This window comes from Elgaria multicarinata, chromosome 5 (genome assembly GCF_023053635.1).
Source record: "Elgaria multicarinata webbii isolate HBS135686 ecotype San Diego chromosome 5, rElgMul1.1.pri, whole genome shotgun sequence".
In the NCBI taxonomy this organism is placed as follows: domain Eukaryota; kingdom Metazoa; phylum Chordata; class Lepidosauria; order Squamata; family Anguidae; genus Elgaria; species Elgaria multicarinata.
In genome coordinates, this window is record NC_086175.1 from 22,354,017 (window position 1) to 22,375,448 (window position 21,432).

At 41.6% G+C, this 21,432-nt stretch overlaps 1 protein-coding gene across 12 annotated transcripts in view; it reads left to right on the forward strand.

Annotated features, from left to right (window-relative positions):
• SCEL (sciellin) overlaps positions 1–20,795 on the forward strand; it is a 62,376-nt gene extending 41,581 nt beyond the window's left edge. For 4 of the 12 annotated variants that reach the window (XM_063126030.1, XM_063126038.1, XM_063126041.1 and 1 more), the window contains 12 exons: positions 603–662; positions 7,693–7,755; positions 7,938–8,000; positions 8,190–8,252; positions 8,647–8,709; positions 9,096–9,158; positions 10,981–11,067; positions 12,968–13,036; positions 16,383–16,457; positions 17,596–17,704; positions 18,899–19,001; positions 20,527–20,795. In XM_063126030.1, coding sequence (XP_062982100.1) covers positions 603–662; positions 7,693–7,755; positions 7,938–8,000; positions 8,190–8,252; positions 8,647–8,709; positions 9,096–9,158; positions 10,981–11,067; positions 12,968–13,036; positions 16,383–16,457; positions 17,596–17,704; positions 18,899–19,001; positions 20,527–20,543 — 835 coding nt within the window. In that variant the 3' untranslated portion in view covers positions 20,544–20,795. The remainder of the gene's footprint in view (positions 1–602; positions 663–7,692; positions 7,756–7,937; positions 8,001–8,189; positions 8,253–8,646; positions 8,710–9,095; positions 9,159–10,980; positions 11,068–12,967; positions 13,037–16,382; positions 16,458–17,595; positions 17,705–18,898; positions 19,002–20,526) is intronic. The other 8 variants (XM_063126037.1, XM_063126032.1, XM_063126033.1 and 5 more) reach the window with 8 other exon arrangements.
• Positions 20,796–21,432: the final 637 nt, after the last annotated feature.

Here is a 21,432-nt window from a genome sequence, read left to right on the forward strand (position 1 = left end):
GTCCCAGCGGAGGTTTCTTCTATGATGGATACATTTTCAAAGGTTGCAACGCAACTGGGATTGACCAGTTATTGATTCTAAAAGCAGTTCCAACCCCCTTTTGTTATGCTTTCTTACTTACGCAAAGTTGCATTGGCATTAGGAAGGTGGGAGCGAACCCATAGCCTTTAGGTCAAGGTTGGGGAATCTCAGGTAGGAGGCCAAATCCAGCCTGTCTGGGATCCCAATCTGGCCCTCCGGGGTTTCCAAGATGGCCACACACCCTTTCCTTTCCCCCAACTACCGATCATTTGGTGATTTCCTGGCTTTTGTGTAGTTTTTCTCCTGTTTTAAAAGGTTGAAATGCTCTCCTAAAGCTTAGTTACTAGCAGTAACAAAAATATGCTGGTGTTTTCTGTACCTTGGCCCCGCCCGTTTTGCCTTCAGCCCCGCCCACCACCAGAATGCGGCCCCCGAGAGCTTTTCTGAAATGGAGAATGCACCTTTGCTTTAAGATGTGGTGCTAGGGACTGGTTGGGGCTCTTCCTCTTGTGCCTCTGTATTAACTAAAAAAAGGTAAGGTGTGCTGACAATAAACTGCCTTTTTTGTTGTTCATTTAAAGACACCAAGACCTTGATGATCTCATCAAAGTGAATCGCACTTCTAATGGGCAGGACAAGGGGTGAGTCTTGCAGCCAAGGCAGTCACGCCATCTACATTACAGGTTTCACTTCCATTCCCCTACCCTCCCCACCCAAAAAGCCCTTGTGATTGTAACATTCTTAAGGCAATTCCTATTTCCTTCTTGGAACTACAATGTTATAGTTCCATAGCTAGGACCTGTAACAGTTAGATACTGTTTTAAATTTGTAATATAGACACATTACTCCCCAATGCTGTGTAGCTATACAAATTCAAAGGCAGAAGCTGGATTTTAAGTACCGTATAGTGCTCTCCTCTTATTTTGAGGAGATCTCATATTTGCAAGTATAAGAAATGGACAGTAGAAGTTGTAGCAAGGGATGCCATTGTGGGGGAAACCAGTCCTGTTTTCTTTGCTAGATGTCCCCAAGCCCCACAGTCTGTGGTTCCCCCCCCCCTAAAAAAACCCTGGGAACTTCCGGGTGTTTCCCACACACCCTGTGAAACACCTCATTTACGCAATTTCCCCCTGTAGTTTGCATAACTTGTGCATGTTGTGGCCATGAATATGCCTCACTTGCAGAAATTGCAGCTGGAGGTTCCGTGACTTCCAGCCACAGTTTGCACATATTAGACATATTTATAGCTGCAATTTGCTCAAATTACGACCAAAAATGCATAACTTAGACAAATTGCATCCGCAACTTGCATAAATTATTTTTTTTACAGACACACACACACACACCCCAGTGGCAAAGATCTGTGAGCTGGCCCAACTCGACACGGATCGATTTGGTCAGCTTGTGGAAAAGCAAGCCACAGTCCGGGGAGCTGAGTTGCTAATAGCTCAGCAGACTTGACCCTTGAGACAGATTTCTTCAACATCCCTAGTTATAGCATTGGTCTTCCTTGTCCGTTGGCAAATTGCATTTTTACTTGTGACAAGCAGCGGACTGTAGTTAAGAATGCACTGGGGAAACTTTTTGTAGGAGAATGTTGCAGACCTTTACTTCTCTAAACCCATTTCACTTGGTTAAGATCAGTTTGTGGGATCTAGAGCACTGAAATCCACTTGGTGCAAAAGAAATTAAAGGCGCAATCTTATGCATGTTTAGACAGGAAAAAGGCTGACAACTCCCAGCATGCCCCAGCCAGTGAAGATAAGGAAGGAAAGGAACCTCTCGTGCAAGCACTTGAGTCATTGCTGACTCCTAGAGGGATGCCTGCTTTCGCTGACGTTTCCTTGGCAGACGTTGTAGCGGGGTGGTTTGCCATTGCCTTCCCCAGTCGCGGTTACCTTTCCCCCAGCTAGCTGGGTACTCATTTTACTGACCCCGGAAGGATGGAAGGCTGAGTCGACCTGAGCCAGCTGCCTGAGAACCAGCTTCCGCTGGGATCGAACTCAGGCCGTGGGGAGAGTTTTGGCTGCAGTAACTGCTGCTTACCACTCTGCGCCACACGAGGCTCAGTGAAGATAACATGTTGTAATAATGCAAGAATTTTCTAAAGCTTAAAGCACACTGGATTTTTAAAACAAATGTGCTTTTGCTTCTATTATTATATGTATTTGATGTAGGAACCTTGGAACATAGAAAGCTGCCTAGTACTGAGTCAGACCCTTGGTCCATGTAGCCCAGTGTTGTCGACACTGACTGGCAGAGGCTCTCCAGGGTTCCAGGAAGGAGTTTTTCCTGCCCTATCTTGAGATGCCAGGATAACTAGAACCTTCTGAGCTACATCCCCTCCCTGATTTACTCTTTGTTTACATCGGTGGTGTGGAACATCCAGCTCATGGGCCTAATAGAGCCATGAGACTCCTCCAATTTGGCTCTCCCATGCCAAACCCTCTCCCTCTCCCAGATTTTAACCACCATTGCACTGCACTGTAGGGCAAGTTTTAAACATGGGCCCTCTCTGGTCCTTAGCTGATCTGTGCCGGTCAGCCGAGGAGTGGGGAGCGCCCAGTTTTCACTCTCGTCATCGTGCACTTGACCAAGAGCTTTAAAACTCTCTGTCCAGTGTGCCATGATGGGGATGAAGATTGGGCCCTCTTCACTCCTCACCTGACCAGCACAGATGAGCTGAAGATGTTGTAGCATGTTGAGCTGGGGAGGTTTTTTTGTGTGTGAATGTGGTATGTGTGAATTGTGTGAAGTAATAGGGATTGAATGGGATCTCTCTGGGTGAATGGTGTCTGTATATTAAGTGTGTGTGTGTGTGTGTGTGTGTGTGTGTGAGAGAGAGAGAGAGAGAGAGAGAGAGAGAGAGAGAGAGAGAGAGAGAGAGAGAGGAGTCGTCCCTCCCATTTTGGGCTCTGGCCATCTCACTGCTGACATGTGGTAATCTGGCCCTCAGCTGGAAAAGGTTACCTACTCCTGCTTTATGTGCATGGAGGTTGGCATATCTGATGAACGAGATTATTGAACTTGAAAGTTGGTATCTTGAGAAAAATTTTGTACCTCAACCCAATGTTTTGATAATGTGCACTCCAGGTGTGTAAACTCACACTATGTTTAACTGCACTCACACATATGCCAAGAAGGCCCATCCATAGAGGGATTCCATGGATGGAATGACGCAGTAGCTCTGGGTTTTCATGGAAATAGAACATATTCAGGCAAGACCCATTACTGCATACATGGTCATGGAACCACGGTATTCTTCGAAAAGACACCCCCCCCCTCAAAGCCAATTTCTCTAACCCTTTACCAGAAGGGGAGGACATCTCCCCACAAGCTTCCCACAAATCCCTTTGGGCTGGTCTATGTCTCTTTGCAGTACTCCCTGAGGATACTGTCCTGTGGTGAAAATCTCACGAACCACAGATGCTGCGGTTTCCACTCAGGGATAATTCTCATGACCCAGGCACTGAAAAATTGCTCTTTCGTAATTACAGAAATTACCAAAGAGAAGGGGTGATTGTATCTGTGGAAATCTCTGCTTACTCAAGATATTTCCCAGTGAATGCACCCCAGTACAATGCTCTCAAATAGCATAGAGACAAAGTGGACTGTGTGAACTACCTCTTTATGATGAATGTAATTGCATTTATGACATCTGTGGACATGCACCAATTTATTCATAGTTCACAATACTACTATGGGCTTCAGCAGAGGCTTCTTTTTCTAATTTTTGTGAACCGCCCAGGGAGCTTCGGCTATTGGGCGGTATAAAAATGCAATAAATAAATAAATGAGAGAATAACAACATGGGTGGAAGTCTCTGGCTTGTAGAAACCCTCACACTGTTCCTCCTCCACCCCAGCCCAGACACATATGCAGAGAATGTAATGTTTAAGCCAGACATGGCAAAAGGCACACAGTTTCCCCATGTGTACCTCAAAATTCACTCCACAGATTGAACAAGAAAACAGATAATGGAGTCAGGGAGATGCAGAGAAATGTGATACAGCCAAGCTCAAATGTTACATTCTGCACATTATAAGTAAAGGCTCCCTGACACTCAGATTCTCTCCTGCTTTTGCCGTGTTTACTTTTCCCTCGGTAAAAGAAATGGTTCACCAGGCTGATAGCTGGCCCAATGCACTATAGCTCCTGTGGCAGCAATAGGCCCTTTGACCCATTCAGCTAATCATTCAGCTAATACAGAACCAGAAAAGGAGACATTTAATAGAAAGCTTTAGGATGTGTTATAAACACACACACACACACACACACACACACACACACACACACAGAGGCCACAGCTAGACCTAAGGTTTATCCTGGGATCATCCAGGGTTCGCCCCTGCCTGAGCACTGGATCCCCTGTGTGGAACCTAGGTGAACAGGTTTGACCCCTGGACGATCCAGGGATAAACCTTAGGTCTAGCTATGGCCACAGAGAGAGAGAGAGAGATATGTCACCAAGGAATGGTCAAAACAAGGTTTAGGTGGGGATTGCTAGCAGGATTTTCCAGTTGTAAGACTATATCTACGTGTGTCCTGAAAAGCCGTAAACATGTTCAGTACAAAACGGCTGAACTCTCCCCTTAGCATCAGTGCCATTTCTTGTGCCTGTACTGCCCACAACAGCGAGTGGTGATGGGTCTTGTATTTGCTTCAGAAATTCCCAAAGGAGGGTGAGAGAATCCATCCCTTTCCTGCTTTTGTTACTATCGCTTTGGCGCTCTTTGTATTATGATTTTAAATTTGTTTGTATGTGTTTATTTTATATTATAATTTAGTACCATAGTTATATTACTTATTTTATTTACCTGCAATATTTGTATCCTGCCCTTCCTTTAAAGAGATCAGGACAGTGTACAGGGAGGGGGAATCCCATGTTACCCTTACAACAACCCTATGAAAAGAGAAGACAGCTTTAAACACATTTATCTGAATACAATATCTCTCTGGTTACCTGGAGTTGTATCCAATATGAGTCTTAACTTAATTCCCATTCATTTCAATGGGTCTACTCTAAGTAGGACCAACACTGAATACAACCCCTGATCTGTCCCCAGAAAGAATAGGCAACCAGTGGGTGATAATGTGTTCACATGACTGTGGTACAACCCATTTCAGTTGTTACTTTCCCCCCTTGAAGGCATGTATACTCCCAAGTCAGGCGGAGAGGCAGTGTGGTGTAGAGGCTAGAGTGTTGGTCTAGAACTCTGAAGGCCTGGATTCTAGTCCCCACTTGACTATGAAGTTAACTGGGTGACTTTGGGCCAGTCACTGTCTCTCAGCCTCCTACTACACAGGACTGTTGTGAGGATAAAAGCAGGGAGGAGGAGGATCATGTATGCCACCTTGGGCTCTTTGGAGGGAAGTCAGGAGATAAACGTAGCAAATAAGACTCTCACTGGGGGTTACAGATTCTTCCCAGAACATAATGACTGATCAGGCCCAGAGAGAAAAAGAAGGGGGTAAATGGACATATACAGTAAAAAAAATTAACTCAGTCCCATGATGCAAGTTGGGATCACCAAATTGAAAGTCTGAAAAGGTTGAAGACTGCTGAGCTGATTCCTAAGCATGCTTACGTAGAAACAACTAAAGAATACATTTGTTTCTAGAGAGGGTGGGATGAAACTCCTTGTGCTGCACTTAGAATATAATTGTGCCTTTAGTTTAAGATTGCTTAGGACTGCAACCTTAAGAAAAATAATAATGACCTGGTTCAAGATTCCTCTCCCCTCCTCGCACTTCTGCATCCACCAATTACCTCCTCTCTAGAGGTGCAAAGTATGTGTTATCAGCCACAATGTGACTGATAAGATTAATCTGAAACTGTGTTTGCCGTGAATTTACTACCTCACTGTATCTTAGTAGTAGATTAGGGGAACCTGCTTCAACTCAGCGTTTTATCAGTTCAGAGGTTGCATCCTACCTACTCAAGGAGAGGATGTGTGTGAGATCCTGAAGCCACACTTCCACGCCCTCTACTCGGATAGAAAAAAAAGACATGTGAATCAAGCCACAGTATTGTTTTAGATGCTGGCATTAGAGTCTTGAGAAAGCTTACTTCTGGTCATGTCACTGAATTAGGAAAACATAAGCAAACTTCATGACAGTGTTAATATATTTAAATCTTGGAAGAATAACACTTTGCTGGAATTATTAGTTACGCAACTTATAAGAATATTCCTACTAAATATAATTTATTTATTTATTTATTTATTTTTTATATTTTTATACCGCCCAATAGCCGAAGCTCTCTGGGCAGTTCACAGAAATTAAAACCATAATAAAACAACCAACAGGTTAAAAACACAAATACAAAAGACCGTGTGAAAAGCAGTATAAAAATATTTGTGAACTACAGATCACATTGTTGTAGTTGAAAAATAGTTGATACTTTAAGTTGTACCTGTCAGTATTCCCTGCATGTGGTCAGTTTTTTCTTCCTTGCAAAGATGATGGTCGCCAGCCTGATTTTTGTCTCTTTTGTTTTTCTCACAGGGGAGGAAACGTAGATGACCTCATTATTGTGAATAACACTGCACAGAAAAACAGAAGGCAATATTTTTGACTCTCTTTCTTTTGCCCATTGCAAACCTGCCTAAAGTTATGTGTTCCTTGAGCTAAAATATATACCCCCTCAAATGCGCAGGTTGTGGAAACATGGTGTTCCTGCACAAGAAGCTATCCCCGTTCACTTCCACACCTGTATCAAAAACACAGTCCCAGAGCTTCCTCCCTCCGCAGAAATAAATGGGGGCCTGGAGAGCAGGAATATTTTGTGTGCACATCATAACAGGCACGGAGCTCTAAATTGGAGTAGCCATGCTCTAATCGTTTGCCTCAGTCAAGCCTCTTTAAAATGAGTAACAAGTGTATGGAACTAACACTTTTTGAACTATTCCTGTGATTATGGGAGTGGTCGTAAGTACACTTACCTAGAAAGGAATTCCACTGAAAGTTCTGGAAGTTTCTTCCGCATAACACATTTAGGATTGGGGTATTAGTTGATTTGAGGGCTGTCTACATGCAGGAAAATCCCTGTGTTGGCTGTGGATTTGTGCCCCGTCGGTTAGATGATGCAGGTGCAGGTTCACGGCCACTGCAGGGCTTTCCCACGATGCCGCATTTTGAAAAAGTTGGGAATTTACCCCGACTTTTTCATCAGGAGCAATGTCAACATGCTGCTTCTGCTGTGTAACATTGCTCTGTAGCCAGTCCAGGACCAACCAAGGGGTGGAGCCTGGTGGAAGGCAACCAACGATTGGTCACCTTCCACTAGGAAGAGGGTGGTCTTTGGGGCCCAGATGGCTGCCCAGAAACCCCACATTCCCTCCTCAGTGGGCTGCAATCATGTGTACTCTTCAATAGGAATAAGTCCTATTGAATATGTTAGTAGTAAAGGGAATATGGATAGGCCTATTGGAATATGAAGTAGGAACGTCTTGATTTTTAATAAAGAAGCTATGATTCTTCATAGTAGGTGGTGATTTATATTAATTGTTGAGAGCTTAAATCTGACATAAAATATAAACACATGCTCTCTCTGATTAGTGTTGACTTGATCAAATTGGATATGTTTTCTCCATTAAAAAAATCCATTCCTAATATCCAATAAGGCAGTATTTTGGATTATCATCCTAGGATATTCTCTATCTTTGACAGAAGCGAAGATCTGGACGATCTCATAGAAATAAAAACATCTACTATAGATCAAAATAAAAAGCGGTGAGTCTTAAAACTAATATTTAGCTATCTATCCATCTATAATTATTTCTAGGTCTCCAGAACTTTACAAAAATTTTATTCCCCCCCCCCCCCCCCGGTCACAATACACACACTGTTACAAGAACTGAAGTGTTAGCAATATTTTCTATGACACATCTTAGCATATTCTCTATCTTTGATAGAAGCCAAGAACTGGATGATCTCATAGAAATACAATCATCTACTGTGGATCAAAATAAAAAGCGGTGAGTCTTAAAATGAATATCTATCTATCTATCTATCTATCTATCTATCTAGTATTATTTCTAGGCTTCCAGAATTTTACAAAAATTCTGTTCTTTCCCCCCCAATCACAATACACACACTGTTACAAGAACTGAAGTGTTAGCAATATTTTCTATAACACATCTTAGCATATTCTCTATCTTTGACAGAAGCCAAGAACTGGATGATCTCATAGAAATACAATCATCTACAATGGATCAAAATAAAAAACGGTGAGTCTTAAAACTAATTTATCTCTCTTTCTGTCCTTCTCAAATCATTTTAGGGCTGCCTTTAAGAGGGCCTATTGCTACTGTAGTCCTGGACTACTTGCAGTACATGCGTCCCATTGGACACCCTGCAAAAAAGTGCACAGGGTCATAGGGGAATGGCCGTAGTTCAGCGGTAGGGCACATGCGTTGTATGCAGTAGGTCCCCTGGCATCTCCAGGTAGGAGAAATCCCTGTCTGAAACCCTGCAGAAGCCACTGTGTAACTCCAGCAGTTCTGTATATTTCATCTCATTTACATTTTTTTTTTCATTTCCCCCCAATATATATGTTACAAGAATGGCAGTGTTAGCAATATTTTCTATAACACATCTTAATATATACTCTATCTTTGATAGAAGCCAAGGACTGGATGACCTCATAGAAATAAAAACATCTACAATGGATCAAAATAAAAAACGGTGAGGCTTAAAACTAATTTCTCTCTCTCTCAAATGATTTCTGTGCCGACTTTAAGAGAGCCTACAGCTACTGTAGTCTTGGACTACTTGCAGTGTGTAAGTCCTATTGGACTCCTTACAAAAAAAAGTGCACAGTATTATAGGGGAATGGTTGTAGTTCAGTGATAGGGCACATGTGTTGTTTGTGGAAGGTCCCTTGGCATCTCCAAGTAGGAGAAACCTCCAGCAGTTTTGTACATTTCATCTCATTTACAAAAATTATGTTCTTTTTTTCAGTCACAATACACACACACACACACACACACACACACACACACTATTACAAGAACTGAGGTGTTTGCAATATTTTATATAATACATGCCAGCATATGCTCTATCTTTGACAGAAGTCCAGACCTGGATGATCTCATAGTAATGCAATCAACTGCTATGGATCAAAATAAAAAATGGTGAGTCTTAAAACTAATTTCTTACAGCTTCTGTGGTCTTTGATTATTTGGAGGACTTGAGACCCATTGAGCACCCTGCAAAAAAGTGCTAAAATTTATTGTGCGTCCACTCTCTGCTCTTTGCGTGGCAATGTGCATGCACAGCTCTCCCACAGTCATAGCTCTCCACATGTGGTAGGAGCACACCTGGTGGAAGGATGTTGGTGGCAGCAGAATACCGTGGACAATACAGTGCATCTGTCAGGGAGCAGATGTTTGGAATGAGTGAGAGACCGGATTGTCCCCTAGTTTTTAAAGGTACATTTCCCTTGCTAAAGCAGTCCATTAGGAATGCGTGTACAAGCAAAACTGTCGCTCATTGAAGTTCTCCAAATTCCATCTCTAAGCTCATTCCACCTTGTGTTCTTATCAGATAGTGATCTTTGTTTTGTTCTTCTCACACGAAAATGTGTGAGTATTTTTGTCTGTATTTTTCCAAATGTACCCATCAGTTGTGCGCATCATGAAATGCATGCATTCTTCTCCCATTGGTTAAAACAGGTTTGTGCACATTTTTTACATGTCTATTTTTCAAATGTGTGTGTGTTGTTGAACTTATTTTTGGGATCTGCAAATCACATTGCAAGCTCAGAAAGGTACAGACTTAGACTGCAGATTGCCTTCAAGTCACTGTTTGGTCCGGAAGGCACAAACTTGGTAAATCCTGATCAAAAACAGACTGAAAGGAATTTTTTCATACACCTATAGTGCTCCAACAACTCATTCTTGCTTGGCTCTACTAACTGATTCTGTAGTTTGTGTTTTTAAGTTCAATGCTTCAAAGTAATAGACTAACAGGAAAAATATGCCATGTGGTGGTATCATGTTTATCTGGACATTGTGGGTCTTCTGCTCCTTTCAACAAGTGTCAGAATATTTACAAATTACTACAACCCATGCAGCCCAATCCTTTACATATTTACTCAGAAGTAAATCTCACAGCATTCAGTGGGACTAACTGTCAGATAAGACTACTTAGGGTTGGCAGTTTTAGGCAGTAGCCCTATACACAATTACCTGGGAGTAAGCTCCATTTAACTCACTGGGACTTACATCTGAGTAGACTTGCATAGAATTGTGCTGCTAGTAGTCAGAACTGCCCAGAGAGCTTCGGCTATTGGGCAGTATAAAAATGCAATAAATAAATAAATAGTAACCATTATGACAATTCCCTAATGCAGCTAATTGACAGAGGGGAACCCTTTACTCCAGTCTGCCACCATTCCACCAAACCCCAACCTCTTTCCCTCCTTGTGCTACCTCTGCTTGCTTAGGCTCAGCTAGACCTGTGAGACCACTGGTTGTTTTAAAGAACGAGGCCTTTGTGGGGACGTTTGCAGCAGTAAAACCTCTTTGACTCCAAAGTCACCTCAAGCAAGAGTGGGGTTGTAGCCAAAGCTTGTGTGTGAAGAATGGACTCCGTTCTCTGCTCTCCGAGCAGCCTCATTTCATTAGACTGATGGAACAGTGGAAAGGCCTAGTTCAGAGTACATGCTCTGCATATAAAATGGTGGCTGGCACTGAGGGCCATTCATTTAGTAGAGCTTTAAAGCTTTGGCACAAACACAACAGGCATTCAAAATAAAGGCTAACTAGCCAGTGTGAAAATTTGTGACGAACGCATTCTCATTGGGAATTTTCCCATAAGAGATGTTCCCCTTTCCCTTTTAATATTTTATTTCTCCCCCCCCCCCCTTGCCTATTTGTACAGTATAAGAAGAGAGGAGTAATTAAAATATCATGATTAGACTGCTTTTTCTTACTCCGGCTCTTTCTTCCTTAGGGCACCTGAACAAGGCTCTGAATCTGCCAATATTCCAGGCAATCAGTCAGACACAAACAATTCATACCAGGTCACAAGAGGATCCAGGTACAGTACTTGTAAATCTATAAATTCCCTATTTACTTTTTCCTCTAGCTGCAAAATGTTGTCTCTGGTATAAAGACCTACCAAACTGAGATTTCTTAATGAAATTAGGTTTTCCCAGTTCTACAACTCCTTGCGCGTACAGGAGTTCTAATGCACACATGGAACTTCCTCACCTGTAAATATTACCTGTTCAATTCAGTGAAATGAACAGGTCTGCATAAAGGAATGCTCACACAAGGCTGCCCCCTCTGTGTTGTGCAGGGGCTACATGCGTGCATTGAGCTGTGGCTTTTCTCAAAAGCTCATTTTACGACAAAGATGCAGAGTGCTGAACGAGAACAGGCCAAATTAAGGGATACTCCTTCATTACTAGGCCCACCAATGATAGGGCCCTGAAGTTGCACAGCTCAAGAACCAAAGGGCTTCATGTGTTCACTAGTTCTAACCCACAGATCCGTTGCAAATATAAGCCCTTTTCAGCCATTCAGATACTGGGTATAATTCAACAGATGAGAATGCCAGCCTTGCCCTTCTCAGTTGTTGCATTGGTCGCCCTCTACATATTGAGGCTTTGTGAAGAGAAGAATCTCTTATAGATTCCTGGAGGAGAAGTCTATCAATGGCTACTAGCCCTGATGGCTATGTGCTACCTCCAGTATCCGAGACAGTGAGCCTATATGCACCAGTTGCTGGGGAACGTGGGTGGGAGAGTGCTGTTGCAACGTGTCCTGCTTTGTTGGTCCCAGGCCAACAGCTGGTTGGCCACTGTGTGAACAGAGTGTGTGAAAAGTTCAGAGTGAAAAGTGTGAAGCAACCTGTGAAGAGCCCATATTATGGCTTGTTCCCATGCCACTGTTAACCTTCTGGAAACTGAGGTAATGCTGGTGTAGCAAGGAACCGCAATGTGGACTCCTCCATCTGGTTCTGAGCTTCTCACATTACCAAGTGGCATGGGAAGGAGAGACACTGCTACAACCCCATGGTGCCAAAATAACATAACTGCCTAGCCTTAGTATGTGGTCATCTATCGCCTGGTCTACGCATACATCAGAACAAGTTTTTAGAATCCTGAGTGGACTCTACCACTTCAGGCTGTGAGTAGGGAAGCCATTTTAAAAAAAATTCTTTGCACACCAATGAAAAAGGATCTAGCCCAGGACATTCCTTGTTGTGCTGATTTCCTACTTGCAGTGTTTTCAAAACTATGATCTGCAAGGTGAAGGCTAGGGATCACAGAATTCTACATCCTACCTTATTCTGATGCATCTGAAGACCAGGACAGTAGTCACCTATAATGATGTGTAGAATTGTGGTAAAAAAATTCTCACCAGTGGGTAAGACATAGAGTGTCATCAGTCGGGGTTCCCTACCGTCGTTTCTTTGTCCCCACTCCTGTTCCACATTACTTCCTCTTTCTTCCCGGAGAAGAAAGAGGAAGTAAACAAAGACCATGTAGCCCATTTAGGGGCCATTTTTATTGTGCCACTTTTCCTGCACACAGCAGGAAACGGCGGCACATTCCATTCCCCCCCCCAAAAAAGTCGGATTAAAGGGGGTCCATTTTGTGATGGAAAAAAGGAAAGGAGTGGAAGGCAGGAGGCGGCATCTAAAGGATGTGTGAAAAACCATGAGTGGGCAGTAGCAAGTGTGCGATAAAATGCTCATCTGATAAACCCTGTAGAGGAGGAACAGCTTTCCATGTGTAATGTGTCAAGTTACCACTTGATAAGTGTCTGTATCATCCAATGCTTCAAAAATGCAGTCAAGATTGGGGCCTAAAATGATGAGCAAAGAAACCTAGCATAGGATGCAATTGTATGTAGACATTGCCTTTTCTTTTTCTTTTTTTCTATATTTATTTTAGAGAATGAAATTCTCTACATGTTTGTGTATATTTCAGCTATAATTCCTCAAGCAGTCACTCAAGTCCAAAGGACACTATTGTGTACACCAGAACATATGAGAATAGGTACCTGAAAAATACATGTCGTATTTTTCCCACGTATTTCCTTGCATACTAATTCCAAAAATAACTGTTTAAACACAGCTTGTTTAAACAACAGCAATGTTATTTTTCAGCTACAGCATGCCTAACCTGATATTTCTGGTTTCTTGAATGCATAATAATATAAAACTATTAGAGATTAGCGAGAACTTACTGGAAAAGGAGATCAATATTCACAGGCTGAAGCCGCAGTGCTGCTATATGGCTAAGCTTAGTTAAGCTTATTGATTCCAATGGGTTTAGCATGCTTAATGCTGGACTGCATATGACCCAGGTGTATTTTAAGAGTGTGTCTGTAGGTATGAACACATGCATGTAAACACAGAAGAAGAATAAAGATTTATGAAGTGCAGATTTATAGAGTGTGACTGAGCAAGCTCAATATACACTACCAGCCAGGTATGTTTGCCTACCAACATGATCAATCTCCTGGTTTTGCTACCTGGCTGGGACTGTGAACCAAGCTGGTTTGGGGTTCAAACAACTAACAATAGACATAGTTTCGAACTGTGCAGTTTCTGGCTCAGTTTCCACTCTTCCATACTATTCTTTTTTGTTGTTTTATGATGGTTTTAATTTTTGTGAACCGCCCAGAGAGCTTCGGCTATTGGGCGGTATAAAAGTGTAATAAATAAATAAATAAATAAATAAAATATTCTATATTGCACCAGAAGAAAGAACGTTATTTATTTATTAATTGAAATGCTTATAAACTTGCCTTTCCTTAAAATGCTTAAGGCAGGTTAACAGCATCATAATTTAAAACCATTCAATTAACACAGAAATGAGATCTTTGAAACTATAAATAAATAAATGCAAAGATAGCACAGCTTCTTTTCTCTGAAGGCTGAACAAGATGTTATAAACACAGATGCAAGCATATATTGTGGTGGGCTGGGGAGGAAGCACTTGGAGGTATCATTTGGAGTAGAGGAAGGGTAATGAAAGTATGTTATTTAGGACTGCACTAATATGACAAAATTCAGTATATTCAGGGTTTTATTCTTACATGCATTCTGATATGGTACAGTCTTTTTGGGGAGACTATACAATTGGTTTCATGTAAGGAAGGAGACATTTTTCTGGGATGTTTCCTTCCCCATTGTGACTACTGCAAAACTTGATAAGTTCCAAGATCTAAGGGCATGTCTACACCATGCCTAAATCCTGGGGTAGTCCTGTTTACATGACTCACAAGGGATCCTGGGAGCAACCCGGGATGAGCAAGGTCTTACCCCAGGATATCAGGAACTGTGAAAAACCTGACTTTTCCGCAGTTCCGGGACCATCCCGTGAAGCATGGCCATGTGGCCGCTGCTCCTGGGTCATCTCGTCCTCCCCGTGAGTAGCGGGGCACTTGAAATCAGCACAGAGCTGCATGGTGGCAGTTCATGTCCATCAGGGTTGGGGGGTGGGAAGCGGGGTCAGTTTTTTAAAAAAAATTTTACCTTTTGTGGTGGAGCACAAGTGCGCTCTTCTCATTGTTGTATTTTTAAAATGGCAGCCGTGACGTCCTTCCAGGATGTTGCGCTGCCGTCAAGACACCTAGGGAGAATCGCAGAAGCCGTTAAGTCTGTAATCCTCCCCCTACACCCTTGTGGTGTAGACATGCCCTAAGTGATGTGTTTGGAGTTAGATGTGCAATGCAGTCTTAAAAATGTTTACCTGTCAGTAATTATAATTTGAAGTCAGCAAGATTCACTTCCAGGAAGAAAAAGAAAGAAAGGAACCTCTCGTGCAAGCACTTGAGTCATTGCTGACTCCTAGAGGGACGCCTGCTTTCGCTGACGTTTTCTTGGCAGACTTTGCAGCGGGGTGGTTTGCCATTGCCTTCCCCAGTCGCAGTTACCTTTCCCCTAGCTAGCTGGGTACTCATTTTACTGACCTCGGAAGGATGGAAAGCTGAGTCGACCTGAGCCAGCTGCCTGAGAACCAGCTTCGGCTGGGATCAAACTCAGGCCGTGGGGAGAGTTTTGGCTGCAGTAACTGCTGCTTACCACTCTGCGCCACACGAGACAGGAAAGCATGGTTAAAATTAAGCATTTACAATTTTACTATCAAAAAATATCAAGGTATGTTCTAACATACCTTTCTTGAAAAACAGAAGAATAATCCCAGCCAGAATATGTGACTTCATCTGCATATTGCTATCCAATTTAATATTTTCCAGAGGGACAGTTTTGTTAGCAAAAGTAACAAAGAGTGTTGTGGGGCCTCGAAGGCTAACAGATTTATTATGGTATAAGTTTTCTGCATTTCATTTCTCTTTGACTTCAGTGTTTGAAATCCCACCTCCACCATCCAGTAACTCTAATGAAGCATCTAATGAAGTAGACTCCAGCCCATGAAAGTTTATGCCATAATAAATTTGTTAAGGTAGTATCCTATTGAGCCTGTGTGCTTGCAGGATCAACTACTTGCACAACGTGCCTTTTCCGCCTCTAAAAATCACCCCAAACAAGCAGAAACACTTGTTTCCAAAAAGGGGCAGGTCAGAGGACTCTGCAGAAAGGAATTCCATTGACTTATCCTGATCTGGAAATGAACATTTATTCTCGTTTCTGGGGTTATTTGTAGAAGTGCAAAAGTCCCATTGCACAAGTGGTTGCTCCCGTGGGCGCAACAAAACCAGCGAAGACAGAAAAGTCCTGTCAGATACCCCCCTTAGCATTTAAGGGGCCACAAGACTCTTTGTAGTTTAATCTTCCATCTTTGCACAAGCATCTTTATAACCAGAGTAATATAAACAGCTACTGCAATTCTTGTGTTGACTTATTTCTGACCCTCCTCTAGATTCCCGAAGCAATAATGCACTGCATTCTAAAACATAAAATAATACATTTTATGTTTTCTTATTTCATCTTGTGTCTTATATTATACTGAATGTTTTTCATGTATGTCAACATCAGTATGTTTCTCTGTTATTTTAGAAGTCTGTTACTTCTAAAAATATAATGTGGTTAAGCATGTACTTAAGATTTTTTTTAAAAACAAAAAATCTTTAGGCACAATTCTTATTCTGCAAAAGCCCAACTTTAACTAATGGGAGCTGTGAAAAAGCGAGGTTTGTGCTCTTACTAAACTGCAAGACCTGAGTCTTCTCTGTCCACCTCCACTGTTTCTTTGATTATTGTTTTTTTAAAAAAAATTTAAAGAGCCACTTTATATGGGCTGTATATTTCTGCAGTCTGCCTTTGGGTTTGTGTGGATGGCTTTGATGTTGCTTCATGATGTGCTCCCTTTGCTGAAGTGCAAACGTGAAAGGTAAAAACTATTGTTCATCACTTAGCACATGTTCTTTGTATTACAGCCGATTTCCCCATGATGCTTATGAAGACAACATCTCTAGGAAATCTATTAAAACTGTTTACTCTACTTCTGATAGGTAGGTGTGTGTATGTGTGTGTGTGTGTGAGAGAGAGAGAGAGAGAGAGAGAGATGATCACTGCAGGTGAGGAGAGAAAGGTAAAGAAGGTAAAGTGTGGAGAAGCAGCTTGTCAATTTCCATAACCCACAAGTTATTTACACTAGTTTTTAAGGCTTCTCCCAGGTTCACATGTGCACATACTTTACTTAATTCTCTCCCCTTTTGTGTCCACTGTACTCAATGACTAACTGCTGAAGGTGTGGACTGATTTCACTGGAAAATATTGCACTTGAGCTGATATCACTTGATATGGAAGCTCTGCCTGCGATGTCAGATTTGTGTCATTCCATTCATACACTGAATTGTCACTTGATGTTCCTGTCATCACGTGATGGACATGAGTGCATGACTGGGACAGCCCTTTAGCTAGATTTGCTGCTGAGATGAAACTGACAAAGGGCTTCTTTGCTTTTGCCTGAGGCTAGTCAGTTTCAGATCATCAATTAATTCCTTTAACAAGTTCTACCCACATAGCACCTAATATATAGCCTTGTTTTTAAAGAGGAGAACTGGCATTACAGTAGGCTATTTCCTCTGCAAAAAGGCTATCTTCCCTTCTAGACTGAATATTGTGCCACTGCTTTTCAATCAGGATTTGCAGGATTATCTTACAGAGAGTAAAATGCAGTAGCAGTGTGTTTTGAATGGACTGTCTGGAAATACCTAAGTTTCCCCTTAGGACATTCACTGTTTGTCTTCAAAATAAGCAACTATTCTTCAAAATGATGTTGCCCCCAACACTATAACAAAACATTTCTCTATCCTGGCAGAAACTGATATGGTGTTTCACACTTTGACAATTTGGTGGAATGAATAGCAACTGTGCAAGATTGCTCAGTAGTGTGGCTGTGCTGCTCCCATTCATTTCAATGGGGGCTTCCACAGGAGAATTTCTGTGTGGATTGTGCCTAGTGCCTTCAGATGTCTCAGCATTGCTGCAAGCCCCCTCTTTGCAGGCTGAGCAATTGTGGGAAGGTCACAGTAAGTTGCAAGCATGGGAGTGTGAGGATAGCGGTACCATTTCTCATGGGTGAATGCCCCCATGTGTTCCTTTCCTTTTAGTATAATGCACTCAATAATTTCTGTTCTTCCACAGGGCCGTTATTGAAAAAGAAATGTGCACTTACTGCCGGAAGCCCTTGGGCACAGACACGAAGATGATCCTCGATGCTTTGCAGATTTGTTGTCATGCAACTTGTTTCAAGGTAGGAATATATTTCGTCTATGGTCATAAAGTATGCATGAATATGTATTATTCCCTCCCCCACTTCAGTTAGTCAGCATTCCGTGCCCACTGAGCATGCTCAGTCCTCATTGGCCTGGTTCAGACAACACGCTAAACCATGCTGCTTAACCACAAAATGGTTAAGGGAATGCATTAATTCCCTTAACCATTTTGTGGTTAAGCAGCATGGTTTAGCACGTTGTCTGAACCAGGCCAATGTGTGCTTGCGGGGCTCCCCTCCTTAAAGCCCCCCCTCTCCCAGTTCTAAAGATCTTTTGTACTTCTGCAGACCTTCCATGAGCCTACTGGTAGAAGCATTTTCTTATTTCTTCAACTAAATGTAGTTTGTCGTTATGTCTGAATGAGAAACTGCAGTTAACTTTAACTAGGTTTTATCTGAGCAAGTCAGAATAATAAACCATGATTTGAAGTTGATTTGTTTGGAACCATAGTTAAAATTAACCAAAGTTTGACCCAGTTTGGACATAACAACAAACTGTGATTAGTTGGCAATGAAAGCTAATGCTCCTGATCTCCTCATAATGTCTGTGCCAGAGGAGGACAAGAGGGGAGGGGGGATACATGAGTCCAGGGCTTATTCACTTATCACTAAAACACCAATATTGTCATCTTTTCAGTGCCAGGTTAAGGTTTTCCTGTCCTAGACATTTGATGGCATATGATATCGGCATTTATGCCAGTTGTTTTATCAGGTCTCAGTATCTTAGTGTACCTGTTTTTTTAACTGTTCTAAATTGTTTTTAAATTTAAGATGAGTTCTTCTCTGTGTTTTTAGAAAGAATAGCCATATCTAGCTGAGTAACTAAGGAGGACCTTGTAGTTGAATAGTAGACCTTAGAATCAAGGTGTACTGGAATGCAATATCAGAGTGCAGGAAGCAAGGGGTGGGTGGGTGAAAACCAAAATGGCATGTTCAGATCTGTCAATGACAGTCCAAAAATAAAGAAAAATATATTCACACAGGAAAAACAATGTCTCCTGATACTAAGGTTTATCTGAGATCTTAGTTCATTTATACCAAAATGCTAGTGAGTCTTCCATGTTTTGCAGACCATAAAGTAACATATTAAAAATGACTGAGCATTACGTGCTTTCTTGTTTGATTAACTTTTCATAGCTAAAGATTTGTGCTTAACTCTGTGTTTCTTTCCAGTGTGAAGTCTGCAAAGCTGCTCTGGAAAATCTGAAGGCAGGAGACAGCATTTGGCTTTACAAGAACACAGTGCATTGCACACCATGCTATTCTGAAGTTAAAGGTATTTTTTATTGGGGCTATCTTCTTGAGGATTCAGTTGTTCGCACATTCGAATAATGTGGACACATTAGAACCATTGAGACTTAAGTTAATCATGACTAAAGTAAGTCCTATTGATTTCAGTGAATCTATTCCAAGCATTACAAAATCTGGATCCAACCCATTGCATCCAAACTCTGAAACACAGTGCAGTTCCTATTTATGATTGAGTAGATCAGTGGTGGACAACATGTGTCCCCTGCTGCCTACTGTTGTAGGCCCCGACACTGCCATGCTACCCTCTTTTGCCCCCCCGTCCAAAATCCCAGGGGTGGGTGGGAAAGGCATCCCTAGATAAGGCTGCTGGCTCTGATATCAGTGGAGTTGGTGAATCCATTCTGATTTCAGTCGGTACTAGTCAGGAGCTCTCCAAGGTGCTGAACCAATTTTGTAGCTAGAGTTCAGCACCTTGGATAGATCTTTTAGAGTTCTGACTGAAACCCAGAGCAGATTCTCAGCCCCACTGACCTTGGAGCCACCAGCTTTCCCTGGCTATCGAGCGCCCAAAGGGTTGGATTTAACTTGCAGACAAGCCAAATTTAACCACTGTAATGTTTTGGAATGGTTTGCTGCTGAATTTCAGTGGCAAACTGATGATATCTGTTGTGGGGAGGATTTGATTGCCCCACAGCACAGACTGGAGCTACTGCCAGGCACCCAAGGGGTGAAAATGTCCCCCGGATCTCCACCCACCCCTGGAGAAGATACAAAATCTGGGGAATATTGACATCCATATTGAATGTCTTCAATGACTGAATTAGGAATATGCACTGGAAAGGTGTTTTTTTCTGTTTGGTTTTGGTTATCAGATGTAAAATTATTTTCATGATTGATTTTGTAAAAGTTTCTTTCATATTTAGCTCATTTGGATTTAATTCCTTCATTTTTCAGACTTCAATTTGGGTTTCAGAAACTGTGATTTCAGTGGAACTCTACCTCCATTGTTTTTCATGCCAGGAAAGAAAGGCTGGAGCCCAGAAATTGGCTGGGGGTGGTGGTGGGGGAACTTATTCCCAGCAAGGACCACGTTGCCCCAGGGGACTTAATGGCTACCAGCCAGTTTCAGGATTGCAGCCTTTCTTTCCTCCCAGACTAAAGCAAACTAATTATAAATGGCAAAAAGTACAAGAGGGAGGGAGGGAGAGAGAGAGATGTGAATGAAATCAAAAAATGGAATTTGTTAATTCAGATTAATTTTAATTCATATTTATTCAATCTGAATTGAATATGAATGGAGTTCCTTTGTATTTAGTTTTGCCTGTAACACCAGTGAATCGAAACAATATTTTTGTTGTTGTTGTTGTCTGTTAATATCTTTGAACTTCTGGAAATTCACCACCCCTGTCTGGAATGGTCAATGTTCATATTACGGACATATATTTTAGATTTTGTATAAAATACAATTCATTAAAAAATGCTTTAGAAAATTACACACTTTTTTTTTTACTGTGTTTCTAATTTAACTTTCTCTTTCTTTCTTTTTAAAGCATCGTGGGTCTACTAATCTTTACTGAAGTCAGATCAAGTGCAATTTCAGATGATCAGCTGCCTGCATTTATCTTTGAAAATCATATGCTTTTTTTGGATGAGGAAAGTATTCTAGGAATCACAAACAGTAGAAATTGAAGCGATGTGAAAATTGAAATGATACGCAGCCTCTGAAAGGAAGATAATATATGATGGCATGTGCCTAGTGATATCTGCATTATCAGCAACAAGAGAAATGTCTAATGCTGCAATCCTATGCACACTTAGCTATGAGCAAGTCCCACTGAATACAGTGCGATTTACTTCTGAGTAAACATTCGTAAGACTGCATTCAAAGAGTATAGTTCTTTGGCTTGGTAACTTTAGCTACATCTTCATAGAATTCGGTAGCCATACACAAAAATCCTGTAAGCACTTAGCCTCCTGCGTGACAGTGATAAATATTCCAAGGTGTGGGACCCTACTTTAAGTATGTGTTATATATTTTAAAACTCATGGTTTTACAATTGTCGGGTATAATTACAAACGTCTGTGCATTTTCCCTTCTACTGAGAATATGCAAACAGCACCACTAGTAAGGAGTGTAGAGAAATGACCTTGAGACGGAGAAATGTATTAAAATTATATATATAAAATATGAAATAAAAGGTAAGATTGTGACTGTGTTCAGGTAGGCCATGGTTTAGTGTGAAGCAAATGAGCTACAGTGAGCTTCATTCATACAAGTTTCACCCCCGTCCTTCAGCATGGCTATGAGGAGAAGTTTTGAAGCTTTCGCTTCCTTTTTTTAAACCTCAGCTTGTTGTTAATTGTAATAATTGTTTATTTGAAATGAGCATACTTCAAACCATTGGTTACGAAATGGCTTTTTTCAACAAACCATAGTTAAGATTAACCACAGTTTT